The following is a 19,114-nucleotide window of genomic DNA, read 5'->3' on the forward strand; positions in this document are numbered from 1 at the left end:
GCGGTGGATTCTCATAATCCCTTTTTTTTCGCCCGCTTTTTACTATTTTCGTTTTTAGCTAACCAACTTTTCCCTACTTTTGTGTGTATATTTCCACAACAGATTATAAAATAAGTTCAGCGCATCATATTTCAGCAATGGCAAATTGAGCCTAAGCCACAGGGAAGCCAAACTAGATATTCATAATTTAAATTCCATGTACATGTATTTTTAACACATGTAATACATGTAGAATTAGATTAATTGTTACTCCCTTCGATCATAAATTCTTATCGTTGTTTTAGTTCAAATGTGCACTAAAACAACGACAAGAATTTAGAATCGTAGGTAGTACAAGGTTAAAAATCGGCATCTTTTAGGGGCTGCCATGGCACCCTACTGGATCCGCCCGGGCAACAAAGGTTTGATGGCTTAATTGACAAAATGACATGTGGTCACCATGTATTGGTGCAAATTTTAGTGGCATATTTGGAAGATGGCAATTTAAGTGTTGTACGAGTGTCCGAGCAAGTTTTAAGTGCATATGTGAAATTTTCTCATAAATTCATATAAGTATGATTTTTTTTAAGTGCATGTGAGATGAGTTTCACTGTATCCCACTACCAGCATTATCCTGACTTGATGGGAGTTGTTCGTGAGCACTCCGTTGATAACTTGTATTGTGCCGACCTGATGTTATTCAATCCGCCCTCAAAGAGTTCCGACTCGTCAAGCAAGTTGCATGCTAGATGGTCATATCCACGAATGTTTCCCTTTGAATTTGAGGTTGGCCAGCTGGCTCCCCAAACTGTAGAAATGTTACGATTTTGGCTGTAAAGGTCCATAATGTCCTATGTATAGTTTGAATTTGCATATATATTCAAGAACATAACTAAAATACGAACACACAAGTTATGTTGTAAATTACGATGTCTCAACTATTTAAATGTACTTACAGTTCATTGAGCCCTGCTTTGCTACTTGACTGAAGTTTCAGCAACATATCTACCTTGCTAGCTTCCAGTATTTTCTGAACTTTGTCAATCGAGTGTGTTTTTGCTTTATTCTGTATTTGTAGATTAACTTTGGAGTACAATTTTTGGGAGGTACAAACAATGCTTGTAAGGGAGAAACATATCCATGGACCGAAAGCTAATTTTGGGAGGTACAAACAATGCTTGTCAGAGAAAAACATATCCATGGATCCAAAGCTAAAAAAGAAAAAAATGCAAAAAGATTGGGGAGTCTGTCAGACAACCTCTGGGCCACCCTGCGTCAGCCGGAGATGGGCAGGAACGATCCTCTACAGCCGTCGGATGTACCCCTAGGGATTATCCTGGCCGTTAATCACGCTCTGGCCCAGAGGGCCGAATGCATCAACCAGACTTAAGTTCTTGCCTCCTTTTTGGTAAAGGATGTAGCGGTACGATCCTATAGAACAGATCCTGTTCAAGTAAGGTCGTGCTTATAACGGCAAGGAGCTGCGTTATAAGCTGGTCGACTGTCCACTAAATAGTCGAGGTGGGACTAAAACCCAGTTCGCAGAGCAGCTCAGCGCAGCGCGTCTGAAGGAGAACTCGTTGGTGATGGCCCATGAAATACCAAGCCCAGCAGCCCACCGCGGTCAGGTGCCTACCCGGGAGTGTCAACTGGGATAATCTGGGCCGCTCAACAAAAAGAAAAAAAAGCTGGGAAATCTGGGACCCCTAAAAAAAACTGGGATATCTGATAGGCTGACTTCTCAGGGGCCCAACAAATGTGATCTGACTTTGGTGATAAATCGATCCTCCTATAATTCCAAACGTGAGAAAATTGCCGGGAAACAGAAAGTTGGATGTTGTCTTGTTCGTTTTTCTTCTGATAAAATCGTGGTGCCTATCGTGAGTTTGGTGACACAAGCCATCACATTCCACCATGCATCGTATACATTTCGAAAGCTCGGGTCATGTACCATTTAATCAATCACGAGGCAATTTCGTTGTGCTTATATAAGCATCCTAACTTGCAAAAAGAACAGCCAAGGCAGGCAGGGCCAAGTGTCGCAGACCGTTTGTCTGTTCAGGAAGCTCCATCTGCAGCCAGCATATCACAGGCACAGCCAGCCGTGTGGCCCAAATAATAAAAAGCCCTCGGAATGATCACTCGCCGCTACGATACAAGCTGCCAGACACACCGGCCGGCCGGCCGGCGCCGGCCATTGATCGCTTCACGCGCTCTCAGCGCCAGTGCAAATCAAGCCGTTACTAGTCACAAATCAGATAATTAACCCCGCGAGCAAAAGAAGCAAGAACACAAATCAGATAATTCCCTGGTGAGTGGTGGCGAGTGCAAGGGAGGAAAGAAAAGGCAGCTGCCATGGAGGTGGACGGGGCGCCGGACCTGACGGACTTCATGAACGACTGGTTCTTCGGCACCGTCGGCGCGAAGCACAGCGGAGGCGGCAGTGGCGGCGGCGGCGGCGCGTACGACCTGACCGGCGAGAGCGGCGGCGGCAGCAGCAGCAAGAAGAAGCAAGCTGCCGCCTCGAAAGAGAAGAAGCAGCAGCAGCAGGGGAGAAGTAGCGGCGGGGGCAGCAGCAGCAGCGCGAGCAAGCAGACGCAGGAGTGGCTGGAGGAGGCGAAGAGGATGATGGTCGGGTCCGGGTCACCCGGCAGGATGGGGTCGCCGTCCAGGCAGGTGCCCAAGTTCGCCGGCGGCAACGGGACCGAGCCCTCGCCGATGCTCGACCGCCGCGACCCCATGTCGCGTTCCGCCAGAAGGTAAATTCAGATCTCGCTCCGTTCGTGCATACGTGTCATCTTTTCTCGTTTCGAGTACGCATCTCTTTATCAAACTTTTGAATTCTGTACTCTTCTTCGATCAATTCACGAATCACGACTCTGTTTGTTTTGTCATTTCTGTGAAAGAGAATTTGCACACAAAAAAGGAAGAAAAAAAGCTGAGCACCTTCAATGGGCCAAGCTCAGCACCTTCAGTAGGCTTTCAGCCTGCACTTATAAGGCCCATACGGCAATACAGTGCGGCATTAGTGGCCTAGTTACAATGAAATTACTGGCCCGGTTTCGTAACCACGTCGTCAAAGTTTCGCCGCCCACTGACGCCGTCGGCAGCAATACCGCCGCGCCCCGCGCCGCCAGTTCCACCGGAGACCGGACTAAGCTAACACTCTTCCTCCTGCGTGCGTGCAGGCACCGGCAGCTGAGCGGCATCGGGGACGAGATCCTGCAGCGCGCGTCCATCATCTCCTCGCCTCCGCGCTCCGAACCAGCCGCCCCCTCCGCTCCCCCGTCTCCTTCCCCGTCGCTGCCCCCGAACCCGCAGTCGTCCCGCCGCAAGTCCCGATTCCACGGCAACACCGACCCGGACTCCTTCTCCTCCTCTCTCCGCCGCACCAACTCATCCGCCTCCAACTCCCCCACCTCGGCCGCCCAATCCCGCCTCCTCAACCACCGCCGCCATGCGTCCGCCACCAGCTCCCCCGCCGCCGACGGGTTCGACGACGGTGTCGCCCGCCTCAACGCCTTCCTCGCCCGCCAGCGCGACGCCGTCTCCAGCCTAGACTCCGGGGGGCGCACCGGCTCGAGGTCGACGAAGATCGTGCTCTCCGACGCCTCGAAAAGTAAGATTAGTCTTCCGGTTTTTCATCGGTAAAGCCTTTTAATCCGCTGTTCTAATTGAACCTGACCAATGTGCTCGCTCACTTGCCATTTTGAGTAGGTGTGAGCTCGATTGTTGCGGCGATATGCTACGCATGGGTGCTTTCGAGCAAGGCGGATGGCCAGGCGGCGCCGGCGGTGCCTGTGGTGAACATGCGTCGGAGCAGGATGGGGAGGTGCAGGCAGGCGGCCTGGCTCCTCTACCACGTCGGGGTCGACGCATCGGCTCTGCTTTTCGCCGACGAGGTATATAATGTGATCTAATGTGGATAAAGAACAGGCTATGCTGGGAGAAGAGGGTGCTTGATGTAGACGGTTAGTTTCGGTTGGGGAGGCTTGGTTTCCGACAAATTGCACAACTGTCTAGGTCCGGTGTTACTGGGCGTTTATTTTGGGCATAGGTGATAAGGATGGGGCTATACAGCATCTCATTGCAGCTGTGTCATGTGGGTATTCTTAATTTTGATTGGCACCATGTGGCTTCCATTCGAGTGAGTATGACTGATAAATGCTTTGTGCAATTGTGAATTTGAGCTTGCTTGTACCATAATCCGCTGCCTTTGATATGGAGAGGGCTCCAGCAACATTTAAGGGACGACATAGATCTGACACATTTATCTCTGCATAAGCTATCAAGGATAACAGTGTGCATCAGCCGCTAATTCTTATCAACGGCTTGTTGCTACACATCCTGGACAAAGCAAATGAGTATGATGCTGACTTTTGAGAAGCTTAATTAGGTTGATATGGAAGGACTAATAATGGATCAGCGAGCCAGCTTGGTAGTGGTGGGGCAAGATGTTTTGAAATCAAATCGTGAGGTAATATCGTGCACTTGCATACTCTTAAGTGTCTTCTGAGGAATGTTTAAGATTCCAGCTTTTACTTAGTAATCATGCTCGATTTTGTTTGCTAGCTGGGCTCAGTTTGCACAATCCTCGCCAATGACCACCGTGAAGAAACTTCTGGCCTACTTCAGAGCCTGGACATAAAGAAACTTCTGGTCGGTACATTTGCTACCTGTAGTAGTGACCATCATGCGTAAATTACTGGCATTCCTGATTCTGTTCTGTGGGTTTGCCCTCAGCTTGCAGGTATCCTGTTAGATACAAACAACCTTTCCAAGATGTGCTCAGACAGAGATTCAGAGGCAGTTCAATTGCTCATGTTCGGCACCTCTGAGCATAAGAGGCATGAATTATTTCAACAATGTAACGTACAAATCTTCATATGACATTGATTTGTGAAAATATATAAGAAACAGTAAAAATCATATAGTAATAGCTATTGAAAACTTTTGCCTTGCTTTGGACCAGTGATGCTTGATCACAATGATCATTCATTCGTCGAATTCTTGAAGAACACCTACAGAAAGTCGTCCACGGATGGTGAGTTCTTTTTAATAATATCATTTTTCTCAAACACTTTTCAGAATATCTTCAAATGGATATTCTCCTTTTAGGTTTCGTTGACTTACTGTACTTATCTATGTCTAGTCAAAACAGCATTGGTGTGTTATTGCTGATGCTATTAGTGTATTGCTTATTGTTTGTAACTTCAGTTGAGCAAACATTTCATCTCTCGCAACATCTGTGACTGAGATGAAACTTCTGTAACGTTACTTTTCTCTGAAATGGTCTAACCCCATTTTATTCTCATGTTCAAATTAACAGGTGATGGGGACAGTCCTCCGGAGCAAAAGCATTCAATTTCAGGGCCATCCCAAGATGCTAAAAAGTCAAATTCAAGTAATTTTTCCAGTGCCTCCTTTATGATTACATACGGAGGGTGCCCGTAAATAGTTTCAAAATTCAACATCAGCAAGATCACCAAATTTTCCTGGTTTTACCTTCATTTAGAAAGGAAATCTAGCGATGCATCCAGAAGTTTGCTCAAAACAACACTCCTTTTGGATTGCATTTTTATAGCCATGCCAAGTTTATACTTTGAACACCATGATAACTGCTCTTCCACATCTACCATGCTACCAGCTAATAAGTAAAACTCTGAATTCAGTTCATATGCCAATGCAATTTTTTGTGTAGAGTAGTATAATTATGATTTGGTTGTTTTTGTTTCTATCACAGCTAACCAGAAGCCAGCACGTGCAAATGGCGGAAAGACTTCAGATGAAGCTCCTCGTGGGAAAAATAAATTTTCGTTGGCAAAATGGTTTGGTTTTGGCCCAAAATAAACTTTGTATAATTTTATTTTTCCATTCAACTGTGTGTCTTGAATTCGATAAGTATCATGTGTATGAAGTTTGAAATCTTTCTGCTCATAGTGTGTTCATGTGAAATTGAAATGACTAGAATTTATTTGATTCTATTGAGATTGACTTGTTTGGTCCAATAAACTTATTTTTCCATGTTTACATGTCTGACTGTGTGCTAATTAAGCACTTTCCCTGTTATTCTATTCAAGATTGGAATTGTGACAAGAGTGTACGATGCTTTTGATTACAAGCACTGACATAAAAATGATGCATACCAATTCTCTTGGTCTAGATTCTAGCATTCCTTGTTCAAACATTGGCTATCAACTAACAGGAAATGCATGGGCATTAAAAAAATATAAAACTTTGTCAACTTTTCAGTTGATGACAGGTATCTCCATGGTTGACCGGTCCTCCACGGCTCTACCTTCTTTTTCCTGCATCCTGTATAACTAATATCAGTTGTCCTACTAGTAGCCTTTTCCCAGCCATTTGTTAATGATTCATAAAATAACTCAACGGACATCCCTGAGATACCAACTTGGACTTGGGAATTACCGTAGCTACATGGTCCAAATGTGACCATTAGTCCATTACTGAAAACTTGGGCGAAAAACAGTGCAGTCCTTGACTACTTGCCATTAACAACAGTACAGTGTACATCTGAGTTAACTACAAGTATTAGCCAAACCTCTCGGTACCACCCCACCTATCTACACTCACCGTGTTGTCCACACACGTGTCCACTTTCACTTCTTAATCTCTCTACACTTTTGGTTAATCCCTGTCACCCACGTTCTTCCTCTCCCGTTTCTCTCTCGTCTCTCTCTGTTCTCAATTCTCTTTCCTCCCCTTCTTTCTTCATCCAGCAAGAGCCCAAGTGCCAAGGCAGGGGAGACCGACTCCGTTGCTGCGGCGCTCGCGGCCCCTCCTCCTCCTCCTCCATCCCGTCCCCGTCCGGCATAGGATGGGCTCCCGCCGAGCTGCTGCTCCGCGTAATGCTGCTTTATGTGTCGCGAGGTGCTGGTCCGCGAGCTTCTGCTCCCCATGCTGCGAGCTGCTGCTCCGCATGCCGGGACGCCGCAGCCGCTGCTACTCCCGGTGCTTGGCCACCACTTCGTGCTCTCCCTCGCCAGGCCCCGCGTCCTCCTCATCCCTTTTGGATTTTCTGGTGTGAATTTGATGTATGTGCTACTATTTGGGATGAGTACATGGGATGAGTACATGATGTACATAGCTGGTACTTGCATTTTTCTTGTTCACGTCTATTTGGTACATGGGATGAGTATTTGGTACTTGCTTTTGCCTGCTAGCTAGCTGAAAAGTTCGTAGTTTGCTGCGTATTTCTTTTTTTCTATGTATTTCTGTTGTGGATCGATGTACTCGCATCATAAATTGATAAGGTATTTATCATATTTGTGATGTAATTTTTGAGTACCATCGTGTATCCACGGATACATGACGAGGTACTAATTTTTTATGAATTTTGAGCTGTGATATTTTTCTGGTCCATGATGTACAATTATGAGTTGATGTACACACTATTTACACATGAGGTACTAAATTTTGATGAATCGTACATGACGAGATACTATGATTTGATGAATGTTTGTGTTTTTATTTCCCAATACATGACGTACAATTATGAGTTGATGTATTTTGATTTGAGTACCATCACGTACAACTAAGTATTGAAAAGGTGCTCGTCTTCTTTTGGTAGATGTTCATTGTGTGATTTGAGTACTGTCATGTACTCTCGTTAGTACCGATGGGTACATTAAGAAACGATCAATGTACCGTCATTTGTTGTACATGTACCGTGACTCACTAAAATATGTCACATGAGTAAAATATTTTGACTTTCAAAATTTGAGCAACAAAAGAAGAGAGGAGAAAGAGAAGCAAAGAAAATACAAAAAATTGGTAGTGGTCAAGTCTAAAAGGGAAAGAAAAGTCTGCCACAAAAGCATTAACAAGCCTGCCACAAATATTACCTTTTTGTTAATCATCTTTCTCTAATATTCTCTCTCCCCGAAATGTGTGGTTCCTACGGTGGGGATAGATGTCGTGGGTGGCACAACCACGGCTTTGCAAGTATTATGCTACCTGGGATTTGTGCCCCTATCTGCTCTCCCTGTTTTTGAACAGAGAAAATTAAGCAGAGGACAGTAAGGCCAGTCAAAATAAATGAGTAGAAGAAGATAAGAAGCAGAAGCTGTGTACTGGTACTGGATAGGAGTTAGGAGGGACCAGCTCTTAGCTGGAGTTTCCCTGTATATAAATCAGCATGAATGCATGATTGGGAAAGGCAATGGCATTCTGAATAATCCTACCTGTCATGTCATCTCACTCCATGTTTCTCTATCAGGACCAGGCTGTCCCTAATCCCCAGGACTATCCTGTGCCCCTCCACTCCGATCTTCCATGTGCCCAGCACGCCCCAATGCCTCAATGGGAATGAAACAGAAGATGGCCTCACTCAATCACTCACTCCTTTGATCACACTCTCATCTTGCAATCCATTACATGGTATGAATTATCACTTCATAACATGGTGAAATGTCCACTGTAATGTAGTAGCAGCAGCAGTAACAAATGTAGGATACCAATCTAGCTAGCTCACTCAACCTTCCACGCGTAGAGAAACAGGCAGAAATCGGAGAATTCGTCGCCGTCCCCCTTGCAGTCGGAGATCGACGGCGCCTCGGGCTTGAAGATGAAGAGCGCCTGCCTCATCCCGGTGCCGAAGAGCCAGTCGTGGGCGTCCCAGTAGACCTGCACCTTGAGCTTGTTGATGGAGATGCAGTCGTTGCCCCTGAACTTCCACTGCAGGTGCTTGACGAGGACGTTGACGCAGCCGTCAATCTTGATGACCATGTCGACGTCGGCTGCGCCCCCGGCCAAGTTGCCGCTGCTGCACTCGATGCTGATGTCGTGCAGCTTGCCCTTGTCGTGGAACTTGGCCCTGGTGAGGAACCGCTTCTTGCTGAAGACGTGCTCCTTCTTGCACACCAGCCTGGCCGCGTCCTGGAGCGACAGCGAGGGCCGGGACCCCGTGCGCCGGAACGCCTCCTTCTTCTGGTTCCCCAGCAGCAGCACCACTTCCTGGTCCGACACCACGGCCACGTAGTAGTCGGACACCGGCTCCGGCTCGTCCGAGGAGAACCGGGCCGACCGGAGGTCCCAGACCACGTCCACCACGGCGTTCGCCTTGCCGTCCACGTGGAACTGCTTGGCGCCGTACTTGCGCCAGAAGTGCCACGGCTGCATCTCCACCTTGCAGGCCGAGGCGCCGCTGCTGCAGCTCTTGCCGCCCGCCACGTCGCCGTTGCCGCCGCCGCTGCTCTTGTCCTTGCCGCCGCCGGCCGAGCCTTCGATGGAGACCTGCATGCCGTGGGCGAGAAGGTTGCGGCACCACGTCACGGTCACCAGGCGGCTGTGCCCGGCGATCTCGGCACGGTACACCAGCGTCACCGCGCTTTGCCCGGACCTTGTCGCCGGTGCCGCAGACGCCGGGTTGTCCGCCGGGAGCTTCTCGCCCGACGAGAAGCAGGAAGGGACCGAGAACAAGTCCTGCATCCTGCGGAAGTACTACGCTTTGATCAAGTTATCTGCTTTGAGGACTGAGATATGAAGAGGGCTGGACTAACGAAGGCTACTACTAGTATACATAGGCGCCATGGACCGCCATGGAGGAGGATCCATGCATGCAGAGGCTCGGGAGTTTGGCGAGGAGGAGGAGACCACTGGTTAGCGAACCGAGCTGGAAAGGAGGAGGGGGAGCTTAGGGGAGGCCAAGAAAGTGAGCTGTACAAGAAAGTGAGTTGGGGGGATACCTAGCCTAGCTGAGCTGAGCTCCGTGTTTAAAACCAACTAGGAACCTTCTCCTCCTCTTGCTCGGAATAAATGCCCCAGCCCCCAGCCCCAGGGACCAAATCTTGATTTCTCCGCAGCCCATTTCGCTATGTGGAGTATTTCCCTTTTCTTCTGCTGCCAACTTTCACCACGAGGGGTGTGTGTGTGTGTGTGTCGAGTGTTGCACTGTGAGCTCTGAGGTCTCGGTGATGGCGAGCAGGAGCATGTGGGTAACATGCTGCAGATCATGGCACCGCATGTGGAGACGCGGCACAGGATTTCTGGCCTCTGGGGCCACCTGGGAGAGTGTTATGAAGGACATTCAGTATCTGCGCCAAACAATTTGCAGGCAGGGGGATCAGTGCCTCTGCTGCCTTGTTGACCGGTTGAGCTGGAACTGTGCCAGCACAAGCACTACCGACCTCGCAAGCTCATCAAATTATGTGGCACATGACACCAGAGGTATACTCCAAGTCATCCGGCCGGCGACAAGAGAAGAATCTTCCTGTTTAGTTACCGGATTAGATGCCGTCAGGTTGGATTAGAGGCTCATTGCACAGGGCCCTGCAATCTGAATGCCGTAGTACAACGCTATTGATGTGCAGTTTATATATGAAACGTTCACTTCTACTAACTGCAGAGCCTGGCCGTTTCCACGATCTTGGGGGGCAGAAGGAAAGGAACACTTGGTCTAGAGACAAAAGAGTGGTCAATGGACACAAAAGGGGCTTTTGGACAGTAGCTCTGATTTCCTTTCGAGTGATCGATCGATGCCTCCTCTGCCCGCATAAAAACCTTAGAAAGAAGAGGTGACGCCTCCTGAAATTCACAGGGCGGATAAACCCTCTGGACTGCATGTCCTTCTCCTCGTGCTCGTCAGAAGGCATCTGATTGGATTGTTCAGCAAAAAGCAGGCAGTAGGCCTTGTCGTGCAAAGCTTCTGTCCTTTTGGGAACAGTGTACTGAACGGGTGATGGATGCATCAAGCCAGGTGATCGGTGAAGGCGACGCGTGGAATAGAGACGGCAGCACCAGTAGCTTCTAGGCGGGGAAAAGGAGGTTTCAGCCTGTGCTGGAGTTATAAGGTGGAAAAATGATGCAACTACTTGGTCAAGAAATTGGTAAACGCATGCTAAGCTACACTAGGTCCAACGTAAAGATCAGAGAAGGTCTCGTCATAATTGGCCTCCTTGACTATGCATGGCAGAGACCGGCCGTGCACTCGTAAGGCCGGCCGGCGGGCAACTACCGAATTCCCAATCAAGCTTTATCGAGATCTCTCCAGAGATTGATCGGTCGGCACGACGGAGGGATCGAGAGCCGAACTGCCGCGCGGGAACGCACATGCCGATCATGTTTTCATATGTGCCATCGCACAAACGCATGGCTATAGCTGCACGTACGTGCAAAGTGCGTCGGGCCTGCGACATGCATAACCGGACCCCTCTGGTACAGCATGCATTGCACGCAGTGCCAGCCCCCTGGCCGTCCGAGCGTGTGGCCGGCCGGATTGGGGTTTTGATTGTCCTGCCTGGAAGCTCGTAGTACGCAGATACACACGCACCCAGCCAGCGCCCCGGGTTGCAGGCTGCACGAGAACGAACAGCCACAAAATACTATTTCAATTTCATAATTCTTTGAAATCTTACGTGTATCTAGATATATTTTTTTAAATAGATACATTTATTTTTGAGCAAATTTGAGACAAGAACTATGAAAAGGAGTGAGCAATAAAAGCCGCGTACGTGTACAATCGTGTGGGACGTTGCTTTCAAGGTAAGGAGTGCTAAAAGTCGCGTTAGTGTACGATCCAACAACGGACCTTTCAAAGTATTGAAACGCGCGTACGTGTACAATCCAAAACGTTAGTTCCTGGACTCTCGCACCGCACGTGTACTCCGAACTCCTGCACTCTAAATTCTTGGATTGTCCTTCGATGAGGTTGTACGTACGCCGCCGACCATAGCGTTTAAACATTTTGGAATTTGGAGAGGAGACCACTAAAAACACAAGCAAACACAGAAATGGAAAAGGCATGATTCTGGTCAACCAATTACGTAACGTGTGGTCGCAGCGAATGATCATCTTTTATTAATGACGAAAATACAGCAAGTGGTTGGTAGTATCAATTTGGTGTAAATTAGCACAAAGACGATCGCACGCCGACCACGTACAAGTTCCATGGTTCGGCGGCACGACGCCACCTAAGGCCCTATGAAACACGCATTTTTTAAATGCAAGAAGAGAACAAAAATTTCTCTTGGAGTTGTACCATGAATTTGTACACATATAGCAAGAGAATTTCATGTACTCGTAACATTTTAAAAGAAAGAAGCTAAATACAAGATAGCATAATTTGTTTACTCTAATCTTGTATAAAAAATAATGATGTATATTAAATTACTACTAGTATGAAAATTCTTCAACCCTTTTACTCTTAATCCTGGATTAGTTTAAGGTCGTCCTAAATGATTGCCATGTGTAAGACAACCAGATACAGCTACAAGTATTCTATCACTGTCATGTCCCGCGAGAGCTTACAATACAAACCCAATTCCACCCCTGTCGTTGTAATATTCCACTGCTCTACTACGACTACAAGGGAGGGGGGGACTTGGTCACAGCGAAGAAGGGTTTGTCGGTCTTGCTGCGCCTCCTCGGCCACCGCGTCCACGACGGCCTGCCATCTCCTCCGCGGTTCGGCTCCTTCGCCGGCGTGTCTCACTCGCAACCCGCCCGCCGGCGAACCCGTGGTCGGCGACGCCCTTGCCGCACCCCGCGGAAGTGAACTCGCTCCGGGCCTGGTGAGCCCTGCTGGGCTGCTGCTGCTGCCGCCGCCGCCGGCACGGTCGTCCCGATCCGCGAATCGGCGTCCGCGAACTTGGTAAGCAACAGCCATGCGGCTGCACCCACACGCGCACACCGGGAAGAGACGAGAAAATTTCAAACTGGCCGTTCCCCAATTTGGGATCTGGTTGCCCCGAATTACCTTCGATTCATACTTCTCTGATTCTCCTTTGCCTCTGTTGATTTGTTTTGCGTCTGTTGTGATGTTGTAGTGATCTGTATGTATACCGGTGTTTGCTCCTCATGTAGATCTTGCTTCCAGGGTTCCACTCTAAGATTTCTCCAACCCCTGCCCAAATTTTGAGTTAGTATGTATAGCATCTGTATGTACTTATATGTATGTATGCTTGTCAGTAGTGTTCCTATCTTAGAATTCACTTGTGACACAGTAGGAAGCAATGCTAACTTCCCAGTGGTGAATTTGCTTGTGTTGGTTGTAGTTGAGTATTTGCTTTAATTTCATTCATTCATTACGAAATTCGTTCAAATTGGAATTGGGGATTGAGCACTTGAGACGTACCTAATGTTACGGAACCTACAGATTATTCATGCCACTTCTGATACATTATGGTGATTTCTGGCGGTGCAGTAGCACGCATGCAGTAGCTGTGTGCCACCCTTGAAACTCCCAAGAGAAAACACTCTTGCTGCTAGCTCTGTATACTAGTGTCAGCCACTTGTGTTGGTATTGGGTTTTCCGACATTATACTTCTACATTTCTTCGAAGCTGGAAGAGATTGGCCAACTGATAGATTAACTTACATATAGGGTACAAATGGAGTTATGGCGATATAGTAATAATTGCACAATAGTGGATTGGCAGCATTAATTCTATTAGGTGAAAGCCACCTGATATTTGCTGGTTAGCATCTTGTAATTCTGATGTGGGCATGGCTTTTTGATAACTCTTATCAAACACATGACTTTTAAGGAAGTTAGGAATCAGAACTATTATCATCTGCGAGTTTTTCGTGCTTGAATTTTTAAGAATGTCCAAATGAGGTATATATTCAATATACAATGTATAGTAAGTTAGTAACCATGTAGGCTAGTTTCCCCATGATGCGCTGATAAAAAGTATGTTAGGGTTCATGTGTTCATGTTTATGCAACAGAACCAGCTTAATCAGTACCCATTTTCTCTTCTCAATGAATTCTCCTTTCTCATGTTTACATCATTTCACCTTTTACAAAAAAACTGTAATTTGTCATTCTTTTCCCCTTCTTGTTGAGCAGCTACAAGTTCTTCCACATCCATTGCCACCAATAGATAACCCTTGCAGCTCCAATGGCAAAGCCTGGCATTCTAGGCCGGAGGTATGCTTGTTGCTTATAGTTTATGGGCTATACTAATGCCTAGTGACAATTTTTACGTGGTCCTCAATTGCTCATTTGCGTGCGTAATAGTTCTATTGTCAATCTTCATCAGCAGCAGTATGCCAAGATCAAATGAGGGCATGAGGCTCATATTCTCAGCAGTTATCGGCGTTATGCTAGGTTACTTGTTTGGGATTTCCTTTCCTACAGTTAATATAACCAAGGTAATCATTTGCATCTCTTATTTTCTTATGCCGCATACTCTGCTCAGAAAAATCTTGACTGTCTGAATTTCGCAGCTTCATTTCCCTTCCAGTATTGTGTCCTATATTGAAGATAGAAACTCTGGAATCACAACCCAAACATTGTTGAACCATGCATGGACATCTGCAAATAGTCACAAGAAGAACAATTCTGATTCGAAGTCTGATGAAATTCCTAAGGTATTTTGCCCAGTTATTGTGGTTGGTTATGTTAGCTTTGTGATTCATGTCCTGTATGTGTTAGACCCTGCATTTTTATTTTGTTGGTCAATGCAATCTGTGTTATCTTTCTTCTAACCTGTATAATTTTTTTGTAAGATTCTGCATCGTTATTTTGCGGTCAATGTATTCTGTGTCTTTTATATACTTGTGTTGCCCCTGTATTTATCATGTATGTCAAATTCTGAGATTACATGTGAGATATAGAACTGTATATCTAGGGAGGTTCTCCCTAATTCTTTGTGGAAATGTGGACGTTGTTGTCAAATTCTGGGTCATCAGTTATCAGTGGGATTCGATTGAAGTCACTCTCTTTATAAAAATTAGATCGGTAGTTCCTCCTACATATTCTCATCTTTTACTGGAATTTGATTAACCTCCTTTATCGAAGTATAAGGCACAGCTAACTGAATAGATGGCTGCTGCTCATTGATAAAGCTCGTTTTATTTCCACTTTATCATTTGTTTTATGCTAATGTTTCTTTTGTCAGATTTATGTTACCTCAAACCCTAAAGGTGCTGAAAGGCTTCCACCAGGCATTGTCGTGTCTGAAACAGACCTTTATCCGCGAAGATTATGGGGTGAACCTAGTGAGGTTAGCTGTTGTTTTGCTTTCTCTGTTGTCAAGTGATGCCTTTAAATCTCTAACTGACTTTTTTAAAATCTCTTTCTTTTGTGATCTACGATCTGAAACATACAATCAGGATCTTACTATCCAGCCAAGGTACCTTGTTACATTTACAGTTGGATATGCGCAAAAGGCAAATATTGATGCAGCAGTTAAAAAGGTGATTAATTAGACTTAGCGTGCATAACTGAATGCACTGGTTAAAATATATTCTTCAACTGATCTGGTAAAACTGATCATGCATCCCAGTGGTTTAGTCACTTTTTTTACATATGAAATGGTAATGATTGCTTTCATATTCATGCATGTCTTCTAATCTTCTATATAGTTCTCGGAGAATTTCACAATTATGTTGTTCCACTATGATGGCCGGACTACTGAATGGGATGAATTTGAGTGGTCAAAAAGGGCTATCCATGTCAGTGTTAGCAAGCAGACTAAATGGTAAGTTAGTACACTTGTTATAGCATGTATTTTGAATGTTTCTAATCTGTTATTTGTTTGTCTGGAAGTTTAATGAGTTACCTATTATTTACCCAAGGTGGTATGCCAAGCGATTTTTACATCCTGATGTTGTTGCGCGGTATGACTACATATTTATCTGGGATGAGGATCTAGGTGTTCAACATTTCAATGCAGAGGCGTAAGCTCTATACCCTTGTTTCCTTTGCCTGCCACCCTGGTGTTCCCTCCGAGTGAGTCTAAGGAAGATAATTTCAACACATATTTTTAGGTACATTGAGCTAGTTAAAAAGCATGGCCTAGAGATCTCTCAACCTGGCTTGGAACCTGATAGAGGTCTGACATGGCAAATGACCAAGCGACGAGGTGACCGAGAAGTTCACAAGTGAGTTACTGAACCTATATTGCTTTTGTTGATGCTTAACTATCACTTGCCTATATTAGTTCCGTCAGTGATATTTGCTTTATACAGAGTAACCGAAGAGAGGCCAGGCTGGTGTACCGATCCCCATCTGCCACCATGTGCAGCGTAGGGACCCACTCATTTGTTATAAATTATTTCATCCATCCAATATGTATTCACATTTTAATATTTAATTGAAATGCAGATTCGTCGAAATTATGGCGACTGTGTTCTCTAGGGATGCGTGGCGCTGCGTATGGCATATGATTCAGGTGGAGGTGTCATTTAGATTACTTAGCTACTTATGTTTGTTCGGAATTGTTTTCTTACACACTGGTTTCTGCAGAACGACTTGATCCATGGATGGGGTCTCGATTTTGCTCTTAGGAAATGTGTGGAGGTATTATTTTCACCATTATCATTTAGACATAATGACCTATTACTCTCTTGAAAGCGATCACTACACATGTGAATTTGCACTGGTAGTATCAACAGTTTAGGGGGTTGAATTTTTGTTGTTTAGGGGGTTGAATTTTTTGTTGTTTAGGGGATTAAGTATACACGCCATGAAAATTCCGCGGTATCATTGATTGCCATTTGAATTTTACAAGACACGAAACAAAATTCTTGCTAGGAATCTTATAGAATTGGGGCGTAGAGAATACATGATTTTTTTGTGGTCGCATTCCTTTTGATCCAAAGGGATCGGGTGGCAGTAGCACAGAATCAGGATGAGCTGATGCATAAACATTTGTTGGATTTTAGTTTTTGTATGCAGTGGGAAACTAAGTTTTGTGAACCTTAAGCGCATAGAAAACAAATCCTTAGCCCGATTTTAGGATATGCATGATTAACTATTTGATCAAGTTTTCATGGAAAGCCGGCAGCATCCACAATTATAACTTCTACAGCTATTTGTTTCATCACTTGTGTTTTTTTTTCCAAATATTCATGTTTTACTGAGCTTGAACTGTTCTACTTGATCTTAAAAACACAGCCAGCTCATGAGAAAATTGGAGTGGTTGATGCTCAGTGGATCGTTCACCAGGGTGTCCCGTCACTTGGTAACCAGGTATACTCACCGTTCATCTTACCTATCACTGTACACCGCCGCTTGTTTCCTGATTCGGCAGCATTCTTCCTTGCAGGGCAAGTCAGAGAATGGAAAGGCACCATGGGAAGGGGTAAGCAAATACGCAGTGATTCAATTTACTCTACTACACATTTCACAGGGCAAACTTTTCCAAACTCTGAATTCTAAACTCCACACCACGACAGCACCCATATGCATATGGATTTGCACTTACTGTTAGTTGTATTCTGCCACGCCGCAGGTAAGAGGACGTTGCAGAAAAGAATGGGGCATATTCCAGTCAAGGTTGGCCGACGCGGAGAAGAAATATTACTTGGATCAAGGGATCACGCTGCCGAATTCAACATCATCTTAGGCGAATTCGTGCGGCGGCACAAGGAGTAGCCGCGGTAAGGTTTCTGTTCTGGGAACCTGGCCCTTTTACGTGCTCAGTATGTTCACCAAAGCAGCTGCCGCAATATTAAGCTGAAGCTCCAGGGCCAGATCTGTACATTGGGATGTCGCGGGGGATCAAGAGCATATGTTGCACCAGAGGGGTGGCACGTGCGAATAACCAAACTTCTGTATCATATTATTGTACCGACGCGTTGCAGAGCATCAGTTTATTTAGTCACTTAGATTAACTTCCAAGGTTCTCCGAGTATTAGCATACATGGCTTATGTATCTATATGAGTATGCATACATAGGCACACGAGCATATCATCCTCGTAGTCGTAGGTGGGCAGGGCTGCAGTTCAGGAGCATCTATCCATATTATGCAGCTCAGAAGAGGCTGTGGTTCTTGCGCTGGGTCCAGCCGCCGTAGCCGCCACCTGAGTAACCTCCAGTGGTGGTAGAGCTGTGGTAGGATTCATACTGGCGCGTGGTGCTGCCAGCGAGCTTCCCCTGCTGCTTATACGCCTGGAAGCCATAAGCTCCACCGGCGCCCCCGTGCCCAGCATGAGCCAGGGCCAGCTCCTCATCGCAGTCGCTCTCTTCCTCGCTGCAGTCGCTCTCGTCCTCGCTCTCGCACTCCTGCTTGTACTGTGTCAGGGCGCCAGCACCGGCGACCTGGTGCTTGTATGCCTTCCCGTATGACTGCTGCACGCCACCGTGCTGGTACGACTGGCCCTTCTGTCCATAGGCGGCGCCGTGCTGCTTCTGCATCTCCCTGCTCTGGACGAGGGCGTCGTACCCCGCGATGCCGTCGTCGCAGACTTGCGGCTGCCGGTACGCCGCCTTGTGCGCGCCGCTGTAGCCGCGCTTCTGCTGCGCCTTCATGTCGAAGGCGTCGTACTCGTACCCTGCGATGCCGTCGGCATCGAACCCTTGCTGCTGCTGGTAGCAAGCATTCTGCCCGTCGGCGTAGCCGTACCCCTTGTGCCCGCCGCCGTGCCGCTTCTGCGTGCCGCCGTAGCCGTAGCCGTGCTGCTTCTGGACACCCGTGCTGCCGTGGAGCAGGCCAGCATCGACGTCGTACCCAGCGGCATCGTACGATTCGTACCCTCCAAAGCCCCCATGCTGCTGCTGCTGCTGGCCGTACGCCTTCTGCTCGTAGCCGCCGTGGTGCTTCTTCACCGTGTAGTTCTTGGCGGCGTCGTGCTGGACAGCAGCGTCGTCGACGTACCCAGCTCCGGCGAAGTTATCGCTGCTCCCGTGATGCTGGTACGACGACGTCTTGTGCCCGTCCACGAAGCCCCCGCCGTGCTTCTGCTCGTGCTGCTGCAGAGTGCTGTCGTACTCGTACCCTGATCCCACCACCTCGCTCCCGTGCTGCTGCCCGTAAGCCGCCTTCTGCTCGTAGCCGTGCTTCTGCACCGCGCTACCACCGTGGGAGTACACTCCGGCGCCGGCGTCCTCCTCACACACCTCCTCCAAGAAGGCGCCGTGCTTCAGCGCAGCGCCACCGCCGGCGCCGTAGCCCGGCTTCTCGGTGACGGTCATGCGGGTCATCTCCTTCACGACGGTGGTCACGGAGTCGCCGTTCTGGCTTGTGTGGTAGTTCACCAGGGGCTTCTTCTGGCCGTAGCCGTAGCCGCCGAAGCCATAGCTGCGCTTGGGCATCGACATTCTTGGTTCTTGCCTAGTTTTTTCTGGCCCTTCTTTTTTACGGTACTCTGCTTACTCTTACTACGTCTTGCCTTGTGTGCTCGTATCGATGGCCTTGCGAGGCAGGGTTATATAGGCGCCCGGGAGC

At 47.2% G+C, this 19,114-nt stretch overlaps 4 protein-coding genes and 1 non-coding gene across 6 annotated transcripts; 2 read left to right on the forward strand and 3 right to left on the reverse strand.

The window, feature by feature from the left end:
- Positions 1–1,222: 1,222 nt before the first annotated feature.
- On the reverse strand, positions 1,223–1,442 carry LOC112271222. The gene has a single exon (XR_002964216.1). It is a non-coding gene; the product is annotated as a small nucleolar RNA U3 (small nucleolar RNA).
- A 750-nt stretch (positions 1,443–2,192) lies between these two features.
- On the forward strand, positions 2,193–5,995 carry LOC100838382. Its single transcript, XM_024459912.1, has 9 exons — positions 2,193–2,738; positions 3,168–3,598; positions 3,697–3,881; positions 4,376–4,456; positions 4,552–4,638; positions 4,723–4,846; positions 4,952–5,023; positions 5,309–5,383; positions 5,723–5,995. Exons 1-9 carry the CDS (start codon positions 2,335–2,337, stop codon positions 5,827–5,829), a joined length of 1,566 nt encoding a protein of 521 aa, XP_024315680.1. The 5' UTR covers positions 2,193–2,334; the 3' UTR covers positions 5,830–5,995.
- A 2,154-nt stretch (positions 5,996–8,149) lies between these two features.
- On the reverse strand, positions 8,150–9,864 carry LOC100831420. The gene has a single exon (XM_003564842.4). The coding sequence runs from the start codon at positions 9,427–9,429 to the stop codon at positions 8,470–8,472; it is 960 nt and encodes a 319-aa protein (XP_003564890.1). The 5' UTR covers positions 9,430–9,864; the 3' UTR covers positions 8,150–8,469.
- A 2,414-nt stretch (positions 9,865–12,278) lies between these two features.
- On the forward strand, positions 12,279–17,567 carry LOC100831721. 2 transcript variants are annotated; one of them, XM_010234417.2, is made up of 15 exons: positions 12,279–12,589; positions 13,788–13,868; positions 13,981–14,092; positions 14,168–14,311; positions 14,842–14,946; positions 15,056–15,139; positions 15,308–15,423; positions 15,521–15,622; positions 15,713–15,826; positions 15,914–15,970; positions 16,050–16,116; positions 16,191–16,244; positions 16,842–16,916; positions 16,993–17,028; positions 17,179–17,567. In XM_010234417.2, exons 2-15 carry the CDS (start codon positions 13,840–13,842, stop codon positions 17,290–17,292), a joined length of 1,209 nt encoding a protein of 402 aa, XP_010232719.1. In that variant the 5' UTR covers positions 12,279–12,589; positions 13,788–13,839; the 3' UTR covers positions 17,293–17,567. The 2 variants fall into 2 exon arrangements, with proteins under 2 accessions (XP_010232719.1, XP_003564891.1); XM_003564843.3 differs by having other exon boundaries at positions 13,984–14,092.
- On the reverse strand, positions 17,488–19,091 carry LOC104582924 (glycine-rich cell wall structural protein 1.8). The gene has a single exon (XM_010234416.3). The coding sequence runs from the start codon at positions 18,985–18,987 to the stop codon at positions 17,701–17,703; it is 1,287 nt and encodes a 428-aa protein (XP_010232718.1). The 5' UTR covers positions 18,988–19,091; the 3' UTR covers positions 17,488–17,700.
- Positions 19,092–19,114: the final 23 nt, after the last annotated feature.

Source organism: Brachypodium distachyon, chromosome 2 (genome assembly GCF_000005505.3).
Source record: "Brachypodium distachyon strain Bd21 chromosome 2, Brachypodium_distachyon_v3.0, whole genome shotgun sequence".
In the NCBI taxonomy this organism is placed as follows: Eukaryota; Viridiplantae; Streptophyta; class Magnoliopsida; order Poales; family Poaceae; genus Brachypodium; species Brachypodium distachyon.